The sequence below is a fragment of the Notolepis coatsorum genome (assembly GCF_963971535.1).
Source record: "Notolepis coatsorum genome assembly, chromosome: 6".
NCBI classification, from domain to species: domain Eukaryota; kingdom Metazoa; phylum Chordata; class Actinopteri; order Aulopiformes; family Paralepididae; genus Notolepis; species Notolepis coatsorum.
In genome coordinates this window covers 66,069,774-66,082,066 of record NC_140170.1, presented here as the reverse complement: position 1 = coordinate 66,082,066, position 12,293 = coordinate 66,069,774, and the positions used below count along the sequence as shown (strand labels likewise).

The window sequence follows — 12,293 nt, the reverse complement described above, 5'->3', positions numbered from 1 at the left end:
CATCGTCAACTAAATTTGGTTTGAAAATGATTGATTATCGGTTGAATCCCTATAATTTACCTACTCTTACTAGTTACACTGCTGGCCAGTATGACTAACTACTAGGGGTGGGAATCACCAGTTTCATCACGATACGATACGATATCGATTCTTTGGACAACGATACGATATTTTCCGATATCACAAAGTCTGCCACGATACGATTCGATTCAGGTGCCTGCGATCGATATGAGACGATATTATATGCCCATTTAACACAATCAGTAACATTTAAATCAACAACAACAAAAAGGCAATGGAAATATCATGACATTTAAATTTTTGATCTCTTCCAGACATTTAAATGAAAAACAATCTATTGTTTTTAATACAAATAGACCTCCTGTTCACTGTTTTTGGTTCGTTTTTCTTTTTTTTCTCGATATTAATATACCGTATCCTATTCACTGTCACAGGCAGCGCTGTATTTTGGCTGGAAAAGGCATATTGGGAGTCAGAAGGTGCAGTACCGGCCAGATCCTGTTAGTGGGGCTATCTCGAGAATGCAGTAACCCCCCCTCCTTCCCAGTCCCTAGTGGACCTCTGCTGTTCTCTTAGCTTAGTTAGCTTACGCTAACGCAACGTTAATTTCGGTATTTAACGCGACTTGGCATAAAGGAATGGCGAGGATGGAAAGCATGTTAGATGCATTTGACCCCTTGTGGGGGGAAAAACAACAGGCACTTATTTCGAGTCTCAAAATAGGCGGACTCTGAAGCAATGCTGTCTAACGTCTACACACGCTGAGCTGCGCTGAGCTAATGTTGTTGTTGCGGCCCGGCGGATATGCTCAACAGGGGATTTTCAAAATAAGAGTATCGCAATATGAACCGATCTTTTTACGTTGCATCGATCCTATTTGATAATTGATAATAGATCGATATATCGATCTGGATCGATGTATCGTCCCACCCAGTGCGAGATATATGTTGCACGTGCTACAGCAACATCGGTCTGTGCGATGAATGGATTTACTTCAGTAGCACTGGTGCGATAGGCATTCGGTTCATATCGATACTCTTATTTTGAAAATCATGTGGCAACTCTCATTTCCGCCCAAGCACAGCTCCAGCCATAATATCTATGGCTCCGGCAGCTAGCAACGTTCGGTTCATATTGATACTCTTATTTTGAAAATCATGTGGTGTCGTATCCGCTCGGCTCCACAGCACACAGCAGTACTCGTCTCATTAGTAGCAGTAGTGTCTGGAGCACGCACATTGCAACATAGCAAGGCTAGTGTGCCTATTTCGCGACCCAAAACAAATCTGCTGTTTTATTCCGCAACGGGTCAAATGCATCTAACATGCTTTGCAATCCTCGCCATTCCTTTATGACCATGTCGTGTTAAAGACCCAAATTAACGTTACGTTAGCGTAAGTTAACAACAAGCTAACCTTGATCAGAGCCATAGAGAGAACAGCAGAGTGGGGACTGGAAAGGAGTGAGGAGGGGGGGGCAGGCATTCTCCATTCTGTGTGTGTGTGTGCGTTTGAAAAGATCAGATGAAGTCAGACGAGTACCGTAATTCCTCTAATAGTAACCCCGGCTTGTATTTGTTTCAACTGTAGCGGATACCAGGCTTGTATTAGGAGGAGGCATGTATAAGAGAGAGGCCTATATTTCTAATTTTCAAACCGATCATAATGAATAAATCAACATTTTGTGTCAGTTTGAACCCAGTAAAATGTACTGGGTTCATTTATTGAAACCAAGTACTGTATGAAATACGGTAGTAAACAGTGCAATTACAGGTGGTCAAAAAAAGTTAAATAAAGTAAAATAGTGCAATCACAATACTGGTATAATAATAATAATAATAATAATAATAATAATAATAATAATAATAATAATAATAATAATAATAATAATAATAATAATAATAATAATAATAACTTTGTTTTATACAATTCTGAGGTAGGCTTACTCTCTTTGTAAACATTAACACCATACCATTATATGGTATTTACTGCACAGCCAGGCCAGCATATAACAACAATAACAAAATATACCCGGCTTGTATTAGGAGGCCGGCTTATAATTGCTTAGCTCAACAGCGCACCCGGTCATTAATAGAGACCCGGTTTTTAATTGAATACCGGTTACTATTAGAGGAATTACGGGTATATTATATTGATAGTAAATGTACTGAGGGTGGACAGATAATGTTGATATTTAAACATAAAAAATACAATACATAATAAATGTATTCATGATCATCATGAAACATAAAACAATTGCAGGAACGGTTTGGGAGAGGAAGGGGTTTTAGGTTGCGTGTTGTGAGTTCCAAAACATTTACTTAAAGTTTAAAGCTCAATATATCAAAACGTGGCACTTTATAGTGAACAGGAGGTCTATTTGTATTAAAAATAGATTGTTTTTAATTTTTAAATGTCTGGAAGAGCTAAATAAATTTTTTTCAAATTATATTTCCGTTACCTTTTTTGAGTTGATCTAAATGTTACTGATTGTGTTAAATGGGCTTATGATATCGTTTCATATCGATTGCGGGCACCTGCATCGTATCGTATCATGGCAGATATCGGCAAATATCGTATCGTTGTCCAAAGAATCTATATCGTATCGTGATGAAACTTGCGATTCCCACCCCTAGTAGAGTCCACACCCAACCCCATAATTCCTTACACGTAACGTGTCTGGCTGTGTGACGTCAACTTGTCAGCATGAAAATGACAGCCCAAACATGGCACTGCAACTAAATAACACAAATACAATAGGCACATTTGTGACTGTTACAAATATAACACGTTTTATACTTGTGCTACAAGATTTTGGCTTGTGCTACAAAACTATCTACCTCTGTAGCACCAGTGCTATGTGCAAAAAAATTAACGTACAGCCCTGCCCTTCAATAAACTTTATTAAGCCTACTACGTGTTACGCAGATAAAACCTCTTCGCTATGGCAAGTTTATTGAAGGGATCAAGCAAATTTTATTGGAAATAAGATTGGTCCAGATTTCATTTACCATGCAGACCAAGTGCAATTCAGACCAATTAAAAGAAACAAATATAATTGAAATGCTGATATTTGGCTGAAATGTGGTATTAGATAATTTCCCTAGTACTAAAACACGATACCTAGAGATATGTGAATCATGTCAGAAATCAAAAGCAAAGAGACTTGTTTTCCTGCATTTTCAGCACACAGAAGAATGTTAGACCTCTCTCATGGAGAGAAAATAATTATATCTCATCATTCTCGTCCAATGACCCCCCCAAAACTAAAATGGTCTAAGTTTAAACTGTTAAATATTCCATCCCATTGTATTGTATTCTTATTCTAATTAGTGTATATACTTGACCACATTGTGCATGATTGTACAGCCCTGGCCCATTTTATTTTATAATTATATTATATTGTGCTTCTATTTTAATTTAGTTTATATTACATTTTACCTTTTTATTTTATTCTACCGTAATTGTCTGTCCGTTAATGTCGCACCAAAAACGACCAAATCAAATTCCTTGTATGTGTAAACTACTTGGCAATAAAGACCTTTCAGATTCTTCCGATTCTGAAAACCAAAGGATCAGATCAGCTACTCATTGAATCAGCCCCATATTGAAAGCTTAGGACTCTGAATCATTGTTTGGCAGTGCAAAAGGAACAACATGCACCTCGTCACCCTCCGGCTCCCGGCACCAGGGCGCGGCACACAGGGAGTAGTCCTCCTCATCAGAGTCCAACATCGGAGGGTCCGACATCAGAGGGTCCGACAGAGCGTTGCTGGGAGAGGAGGCCCTCTTGGTTTCCGGACTCTTGTCCCGGCCCGTCTTGGACTTTTTCTTGCGGGACTTCTTGGCCTTGTCCTTGTGCTGAGATTCGGACCCTTCCTTGCGCCGCTTGGTCCTTTTGCTCTGGCCGTTCACTGCTTCATTATCCTTTTTGTGACAGGAAGTTCCATTCTGAGAAGAAGAAAAAAAACACACCACAATCCCCACATTAAAAACAATTTAAAAAGATCACTTGTCGATCCATCTCCATCTACACTGGAGCATGAGTAGAGACTTATTGAAATACAATGCAGATTTATCATGCACACGTCATCGTCAACTAAATTTGGTTTGAAAATGATTCAGTTGAATCCCTTACCTATCATTTACCTACTCTTACTAGTTACACTGCTGGCCAGTATGACTAACTACCATAGTGTCTTTATACAGGGCTGTACAGTGCAAGATATATGTCGCACATGCTACAGCAACATTCTCCCTTCTGTGTGTGTTTGAAAAGATCAGATGAAGTCAGACGAGTATATTATATTGATAGTAAATGTACTGAGTGAGGGTGGACAGATAATGTTGATATTTTAAACATAAAAAATACAATACATAATAAATGTATTCATGATCATCATGAAACATAAAACAATTGCAGGAACGGTTTGGGAGAGGAAGGGGTTTTAGGTTGCGTGTTGTGAGTTCCAAAAAAATTTACTTAAAGTTTAAAGCGCAATATATCAAAACGTGGCACTTTAGTGAACAGGAGGTCTATTTGTATTAAAAACAATATTGTTTTTCATTTTTAAATGTCTGGAAGAGCTAAATAAATTTCTCAAATTATATTTGTTACCTTTTTTGAGTTGATCTAAATGTTACCGATTGTGTTAAATGGGCTTATGATATCGTCTCATATCGATTGCAGGCACCTGCATCGTATCATGGGAGATATCGGCAAATATCGTATTGTTGTCCAAAGAATCGATATCGTATCGTGATGAAACTTGTGATTCCCACCCCTAGTAGAGTACATACACCCAACACCAAATCCCATAATTCCTTACACGTAACGTGTCTGGCTGTGTGACGTCAACTTGTCAGCATGAAAATGACAGCCAAACATGGCACTGCAACTAAATAACACAAATACAATAGGCACATTTGTGACTGTTTCAAATATAACACGTTTTTATACTTGTACAAGATTTTGGCCTGTGCTACAAAACATCAACCTCTGTAGCACCAGTGCTATGTGCAAAAAAAGTTAACGTACAGCCCTGCTTTATACCTGCATCACTGTACATACATCTAATCATCTTTACTCAGTAGTACTAATCACCATTACTCAGTAGTACTAATTTATATATTTTATACCCTGTACATTGTATATTACTATCGCACTTTACTGTTACATTTGCTCACTGGTTGGATGCCAGACTTCTTTTCGTTGTAGTGTACTTGTGCTGTATGATGACAATACATTTGAATCTAGATGCCCCTTTATGCATCACTGGATGCCAAACATCATCTGTGAGCGGTCATCCAAAAGCCACCGGTACCTGTTTGTGTGCGGAACTCCCTTTCTTTGAGTGGTGGTGCTGCCGTTGGTCCTGTTCTGTACTGGTCCCGTACGTGGGACTGTGGGAGGGCGAGGGGGTCAGTCTGTGAAGCAGGGATTGGTACAGCTGCTCCGTCTCAGGCAGAGTGACCTGCAGCAGGAACCCCTCCACCATCAACTCCTCCAGCTCGGGGCTCAGACCTGTGGCAAAGACAACACACGATGAGCCACGGCGCTCTCGGTAGGAAGAGAGATGACGTTTGTGTACGCGTGTGTGCGTTGTGCTTTTCAAGGCCCTGACACTAACCCTGGAGCGGGATGGATTCATGCTCCGTGTAGAAGGATGAACCATTCATTTCCTGAGTCAGGTGTGAAGATATCCTTGGCCAGTGTTTCATCTGCAAAAAGAAAACATGAATAAATGCTTGGAAATATTCAATGATGCTATAAGACTAATTGCATCTAGGGCAGTCTGGAATAAAACAAACAAGCACGTCGCCTGCAGCAGCATAGAGTAGAAGGCATCGCTGCTTGGTGAAACAATGTATCTGCAGGTTTCAAGTATATATATATATTTTTAACTTTCGGACATGCTTTTTTTTTTTTTTTTTGTAATGCAGAAATGGCCACTCTGTCTCATTGTGTAAGTAGTCAAGCTAGGAAAGCAAGCTAGCTAATGCTTACAACTCTGAAATTAACATCAAGAGTTGTCTCGGTTGTCTTTGCTTTGCCCTCAGTGAGGGAGCAACATAAGACAGCATTTGTATTGTAGTACCTACAATTACCATGTTATTATCTTAACCCTTTCACTACTACAAAGGGTTAACCCTTTCACAAGTTTCACTACCACTCTACAGAAGGTTAACCCTTTCACTACCACACTACAAAGGGTTAACAGTGGAGTGGCAGTTTGTAGGTAGAGTGCTATTGACCCCATGTGGCTTGTCTGCTCCGTATCTGTCCGTTGCGATTTCTCTAAATTCGCCCCGGTCATCAGAGAGCAGGGATGCTATTTGGAGGACTAGTGACGGGCAGAGCACTGCTCAGCTCCACCCAGGTATCTGCCTCCCATCAAAGAGTTAAATTTAACACTTTTAATACCACATGGGGCTAAATTTAATACCAATCTCACGACCATACTAGCAAAAACAAAAGAACACATAGCGACACTGAAACGGCGGGTGCACTTGTGTGCCAATTTGAAATTCTTGTGCATTCCATACAAGCTCTCACCGGACGCACCAAGCTCCGGGTAACAAAAAAGAAAAAGAAAAAACGACTTGAATACAAAAACATTTAATATATTTAATATTATTATTTCATCTCCCGACAGCCAGGCTGTCCCCCCCAGAAATGTGATACCTGTAAGACTTTTTAATACCTATTAAGGCCTTAAATTGAGAATTATTAATTGAATACCTTCTAATACCCCGCAGATACCCTGTAACTGCATCCAGCACAGTCTGGAATAAATTAAACGACCCCCTCGCCTGGAGCAGCATCAAGAAGGTGTCGCTGCTCTGTAAAATGATCACCATATAACAAACGTTTCAACCATATTAACCCTTTCACTACCACACTACAGGTCAACCCTTTCACTACCACACTACAGGTCAACCCTTTCACTACCACACTACAGAAGGTTAACCTTTAACTATAGAAGGTCAACCCTTTCACTACCACACTACAGGTCAACCCTTTCACTACCACACTACAGAAGGTTAACCTTTCACTACCACACTACAGAAGGTCAACCCTTTCACTACCACACTACAGAAGGTTAACCTTTCACTACCACACTACAGAAGGTTAACCTTTCACTACCACTAGAGAAGGTTAACCTTTCACTACCACACTACAGAAGGTTAACCTTTCACTACCACACTACAGAAGGTTAACCTTTCACTACAGAAGGTCAACCCTTTCACTACCACACTACAGAAAGTCAACCCTTTCACTACCACACTACAGAAGGTTAACATTTCACTACCACACTACAGGTCAACCCTTTCACTACCAACTACAGAAGGTTAACCCTTTCACTACCACACTATAAAGGGTTAACCCTTTCACTACCACACTACAGAAGGTTAACCTTTCACTACCACACTACAGAAAGTCTGGTAGTGAAAGGGTTACAAAGGAAATAGTGCCCGGCTGCGTACCTTTCCGTTGGTGGTCTTCGACACTCGGTCCAGCATCCCCTCTGTGCAGGCCTGCTGGACCCTGTGCTGCCAGCGGACCGTCCGCTCGATGAGGAAGCGCAGGGCGTCCCCCTCCGGCAGCCGGACGCGGATCCTCTGCAGCGAGGCCAGCAGGGGCAGCACCTTGTCCAGGGGGGGCTTCCTCGAGCGCTGGCACAGCGGGCACAGCCAGGCGTCGCTGGGCTGAAGGTTCGCAGTCGTCGTGGCGACGCAGCCACGGTGGAAAGCCTCGCGGCAAAGCTCGCACTGCAGCATCTCGCCCGACGGCGCCTTGTTGCAGACGCACGTGCCCAGTGCGTAGCAGTTGCCCTCCGGAAGGAACTTCGCGTCGTTCGAAGCCCTCAGAGCCAATAAGGTCTCCAGCTCCTTCTGATGCATCTCGTTAAGAGTGGTCATCTATAGAGAAGGATTTCAATTACAGTGGTGAGTCAGTGCACACAGAAACGGTCTCTATCTAATACCTTCAATGCCCAGGGCCAAATAGTAGAATTTAGCAGTATGAACATGAACTGTGGTTCTACTCGTTGCTCTGGAAACAGAATGAATATGAATAAAAGCACGTACAGCGGAGGCAGAGTCCTTGCTCTCAGAAAGAGCCCTCTCTATGTCGGTGGAATTCCTCCTGCTGTTCTGCGAAGCTTCTTTTGCCCTTTTAGATTTAGACGACTTCTGAGTCTCTGTCCCCGCGTCACATCTGGGGCACAGCACCTGAACCAACAAAGGCAAGAACCCCCGGTTATTTACAGAACCCAAAAAAACACTCTTGTTTGGCAAAAGGACAAACGGGCTAACAAATCAAGCATTCATGGTTCTTTATCGTTTACCTCCAGCAGAGAGAACGGAGACTTCTTTGTCAGGAATGTCTTGGCCGCGCTCTCCTTCCAGGTCTGCACGTCAGAGACCAGGGCCTCCAGCCGGCTCAGGGGGTCCAGCCACACCGGGATGTCCGCCGCCTTGAACACCAACTCGGAGAGGCTGTCCAACACGGGGATGCGTCCGCCCAGCTGCAACCCAAAGCACGGAAAAATACACATGAGCGGGTGCACACACATACGAGAAGCGCTATTCGCGCTTAATGCTAAAAACGATGGAGATGGTTTGACGTGGTAGACGGGTGATTTTTTTTTTTTACCTGGAGTGCTTCTGCCTCGTGGAGCCAATCTTTGGCCACCATGACTTTATCCCTCAGTTGGAGACAGTTGGGGAGAAACGCAGGGATGCTCTCCACCTCCTGAAGGGCCTCTTCAAGCATATCCATATTATGGTATGGCCTGTGAAAGGGGACAGGCGAGTGTTAACAACTGCACAGTGGTCACTAGTAAGTATGGTCTATAAAGCAATTACTGTTTTGAGGGCATCAAGTGCACGGGTCTGGAAGAGACAGTTTGCTCACACTCACAGTTTATTACATTTGCCGTCTTTAAACTCGTTAATTTAATTTCCTGTGAAATTATGCTAGAGACATGAGATACCCGGGTTGTGGTGCAACATAACCCCTGTTGGCGAGAGTGGGATTAACATCAAAGCTGAAATCTCTCACCCACTGCAAGTCACATATTGATGTAAGTGTTCATCTCCAGTTACCGGTAATCTTGCCCTACAGGATAGATAGGCTGACAGCAGGCCAAGAACCTGAATTCTCTACCAAATTGTTCAAATCGGTCAACGACAAGTATTTGATTTGATTTCCACCGTTGTCCATTGAAATCAATATTGAGGATAAACTTTACACCTTTTGAACGCACAAGGACAAAAAACATTTACCGTACTTTTCGGACTATAAGCCGCGGCTTTTTTCCCCATTTTTCGACCCTGCGGCTTATATAACGGTGCGGCTTATATGTGACTCGACATGACCAAACTCGAAAATGTAAACATCTAAATATTGCTTTTTTGACTGCATTGAAATTTTATTTATCTGTTCCCTTATTTGCTAAACTTAATACAACTTGTAAATGAGTTAATGCTTGTTATTTGTCCGACAGTATTGTGTCCCAATGCTAATTACATAATTAAACATTAAAACACCTGCGGCTTATAGTCCAGTGCGGCTTATATATGTACACATCATTCAATTTAGCTGCTGCGGCTTATAGTCAGGTGCGGCTTATAGTGCGAAAAGTACGGTATATGTTATATAAATATTGTGCTGTCACAACAGTATTTTATTTGTGTATTAATTATTTATAATGTTCACTATTGCTCATTTGGCCACTGTCATCTCCTGGAAATTCCCATGTAACTCGTATTATAAGTTGATACATAATTATAGTGATCTACATTGATGCATATATTGATCTATGTTGATACATATAGTGATCTATGTTGATACATATAGTGATCTATGTTGATACATATATTGATCTATTCTGATACATAGTGATCTACGTTGATGCATATATTGATCTATGTTGATACATATAGTGATCTATGTTGATACATATAGTGATCTATGTTGATACATATAGTGATCTATGTTGATACATATATTGATCTATTCTGATACATATAGTGATCTACGTTGATACATATAGTGATCTATGTTTTGTTTTTTTGATTATCTTTTTCCCCCTCCTTTTTCCGATTTTTCTCCCATCCCACTGTTAGTCGTTATGCCAATTCCCAACCCCCTTCCTGGTTGTTGCGCACTTTCCCCTACTGTTGGTCCGAGAGGCTGGAGACTGTCACATGCTTTCCTCCGACACATGTGCAGCCAGCCGGCAGCCAGCCTGGCCGCGCAGATTCTCACGGGAGAGTGTAACGTGTGGGAGGCCGCACTACCTCTCACCAGATCCTACCTTCGCTGAGCAGGCGCCCCGACCAAACTGTAGGGGTCGCTGTCCACAACGCCCAGGACCCACCCACGGCTCCCCTCCTCCTAACTCAGCCAAACGAGTTAGTATAGCAATCAGCCCGAGCCAAGGCAATGCTGACTCTCCGGGAGTCGAGACCGCAGCCTCTTGCATTGGTGACGAGCACAATCTCCGCTACGCCACCTGACCGCCGTGATCTATGTTGATACATATATTGATCTATGTTGATACATAGTGATCTATGTTGATACATATATTGATCTATGTTGATACATATTGATTAGGCTTGGGCGGTATGACGGTATACCAGGGTATTTAGAAATCCCGACGGTATTGAAAATCAATACCATCAAAATCACAGATGCGTTTCAGTTTCTATTACACTGAAACAGAGTTTTGACAGGGACGGCATTGGTTGTAGTGCACACACAGCACGCGCCAGCAGAGGGCGAGAACAGTCCTCACTAGTGGAGCGAGCACACGCAGAGCTGGTTGTCTACACACAGGAGGATGGGAAAACCCGCTTCAGTGGTGGAAATTAAATGAGACACTCTTATCGTTGCTGGTGCTGCGGGATAACTGGCTATTCTGAGAGCTAACGTTACTAGCACTAGGATGCTGCAGGCTTCTGGCTACCTTCTGAGAGCTAACGATAGTAGCACTAGGGTGCTGCAGGCTAACTGGCTACCGTTCTGAGAGCTAACGATAGTAGCACTAGGATGCTGCAGGCTTCTGGCTACCTTCTGAGAGCTAACGTTACTAGTACTAGGGTGCTGCAGGCTAACTGGCTACCGTTCTGAGAGCTAACGATAGTAGCACTAGGATGCTGCAGGCTTCTGGCTACCTTCTGAGAGCTAACGTTACTAGTACTAGGGTGCTGCAGGCTAACTGGCTACCGTTCTGAGAGCTAACGATAGTAGCACTAGGATGCTGCAGGCTAACTGGCTACCGTTCTGAGAGCTAACGATAGTAGCACTAGGATGCTGCAGGCTTCTGGCCATCGTTCCGTGATTTGTTTACTTGGTAACACGGGTAACATATATTGATCTATGTTGATACATATAGTGATCTATGTTGATACATATATTGATCTATGTTGATACATATAATGATCTATGTTGATACATATATTGATCTATGTTGATACATATATTGATCTATGTGGATACATATAGTGATCTATGTTGATACATATAGTGATCTATGTTGATACATATAGTGATCTATGTTGATACATATAGTGATCTATGTTGATACATATATTGATCTACGTTGATACATATATTGATCTACATTGATACATATAGTGATCTATGTTGATACATATAGTGATCTATGTTGATACATATATTGATCTATGTTGATACATATATTGATCTATGTTGATACATAGTGATCTATGTTGATACATATATTGATCTATGTTGATACATATATTGATCTATGTTGATACATATAGTGATCTATGTTGATACATAGTGATTTTTTACGTTGATACATATAGTGATCCATGCACGAAAACAACTATTTTTTTCAGCAAATGTCTTAGGAGCTCTTGTTACAACAAGACTAGCTAAGCAGTGCTGGGGTTTATAAGTTCAGTTTTTACGATGTTCGCCATTTGGCTAAACAAGTGGAGACTGGTCGGGACAGAAAGCACACCTTCTCACTACACTGTCCCGCACGCTCAGTCTCTGGGGAAGGAGGGAATCCAAATCTGTCTTTAAAAGTGAAATACAAATACTTGAGATGATTTAAGAGACAGTCACTGCTGTAGAAGTAGAATAGTAGCACTATGTCTCGACTCCCAGAGTCAGCATTGCCCTGCGGCTTGGGCCGGTCGTCATACTAACTCGTTTGGCTGAGTTAGGGGGAGGGAAGTCGTGGGTGGTAGTCTGGCGTTGTGGACGCCTACAGGTCAGGTCTGGGCTCC

The 12,293-nt window shown here is 42.0% G+C and overlaps 1 protein-coding gene across 1 annotated transcript in view; it reads right to left on the bottom strand.

Moving 5' to 3' along the window:
* Positions 1 to 12,293, bottom strand: part of kdm5ba (lysine demethylase 5Ba) — a 69,209-nt gene that overhangs the window by 4,999 nt on the left and 51,917 nt on the right. Inside the window, exons 20-26 of the mRNA XM_084317462.1 lie at positions 8,680 to 8,818; positions 8,372 to 8,551; positions 8,112 to 8,255; positions 7,509 to 7,943; positions 5,651 to 5,741; positions 5,345 to 5,544; positions 3,684 to 3,971 (exon numbers count right to left, since the gene is read on the bottom strand). Coding sequence (XP_084173588.1) covers positions 3,684 to 3,971; positions 5,345 to 5,544; positions 5,651 to 5,741; positions 7,509 to 7,943; positions 8,112 to 8,255; positions 8,372 to 8,551; positions 8,680 to 8,818 — 1,477 coding nt within the window. The remainder of the gene's footprint in view (positions 1 to 3,683; positions 3,972 to 5,344; positions 5,545 to 5,650; positions 5,742 to 7,508; positions 7,944 to 8,111; positions 8,256 to 8,371; positions 8,552 to 8,679; positions 8,819 to 12,293) is intronic.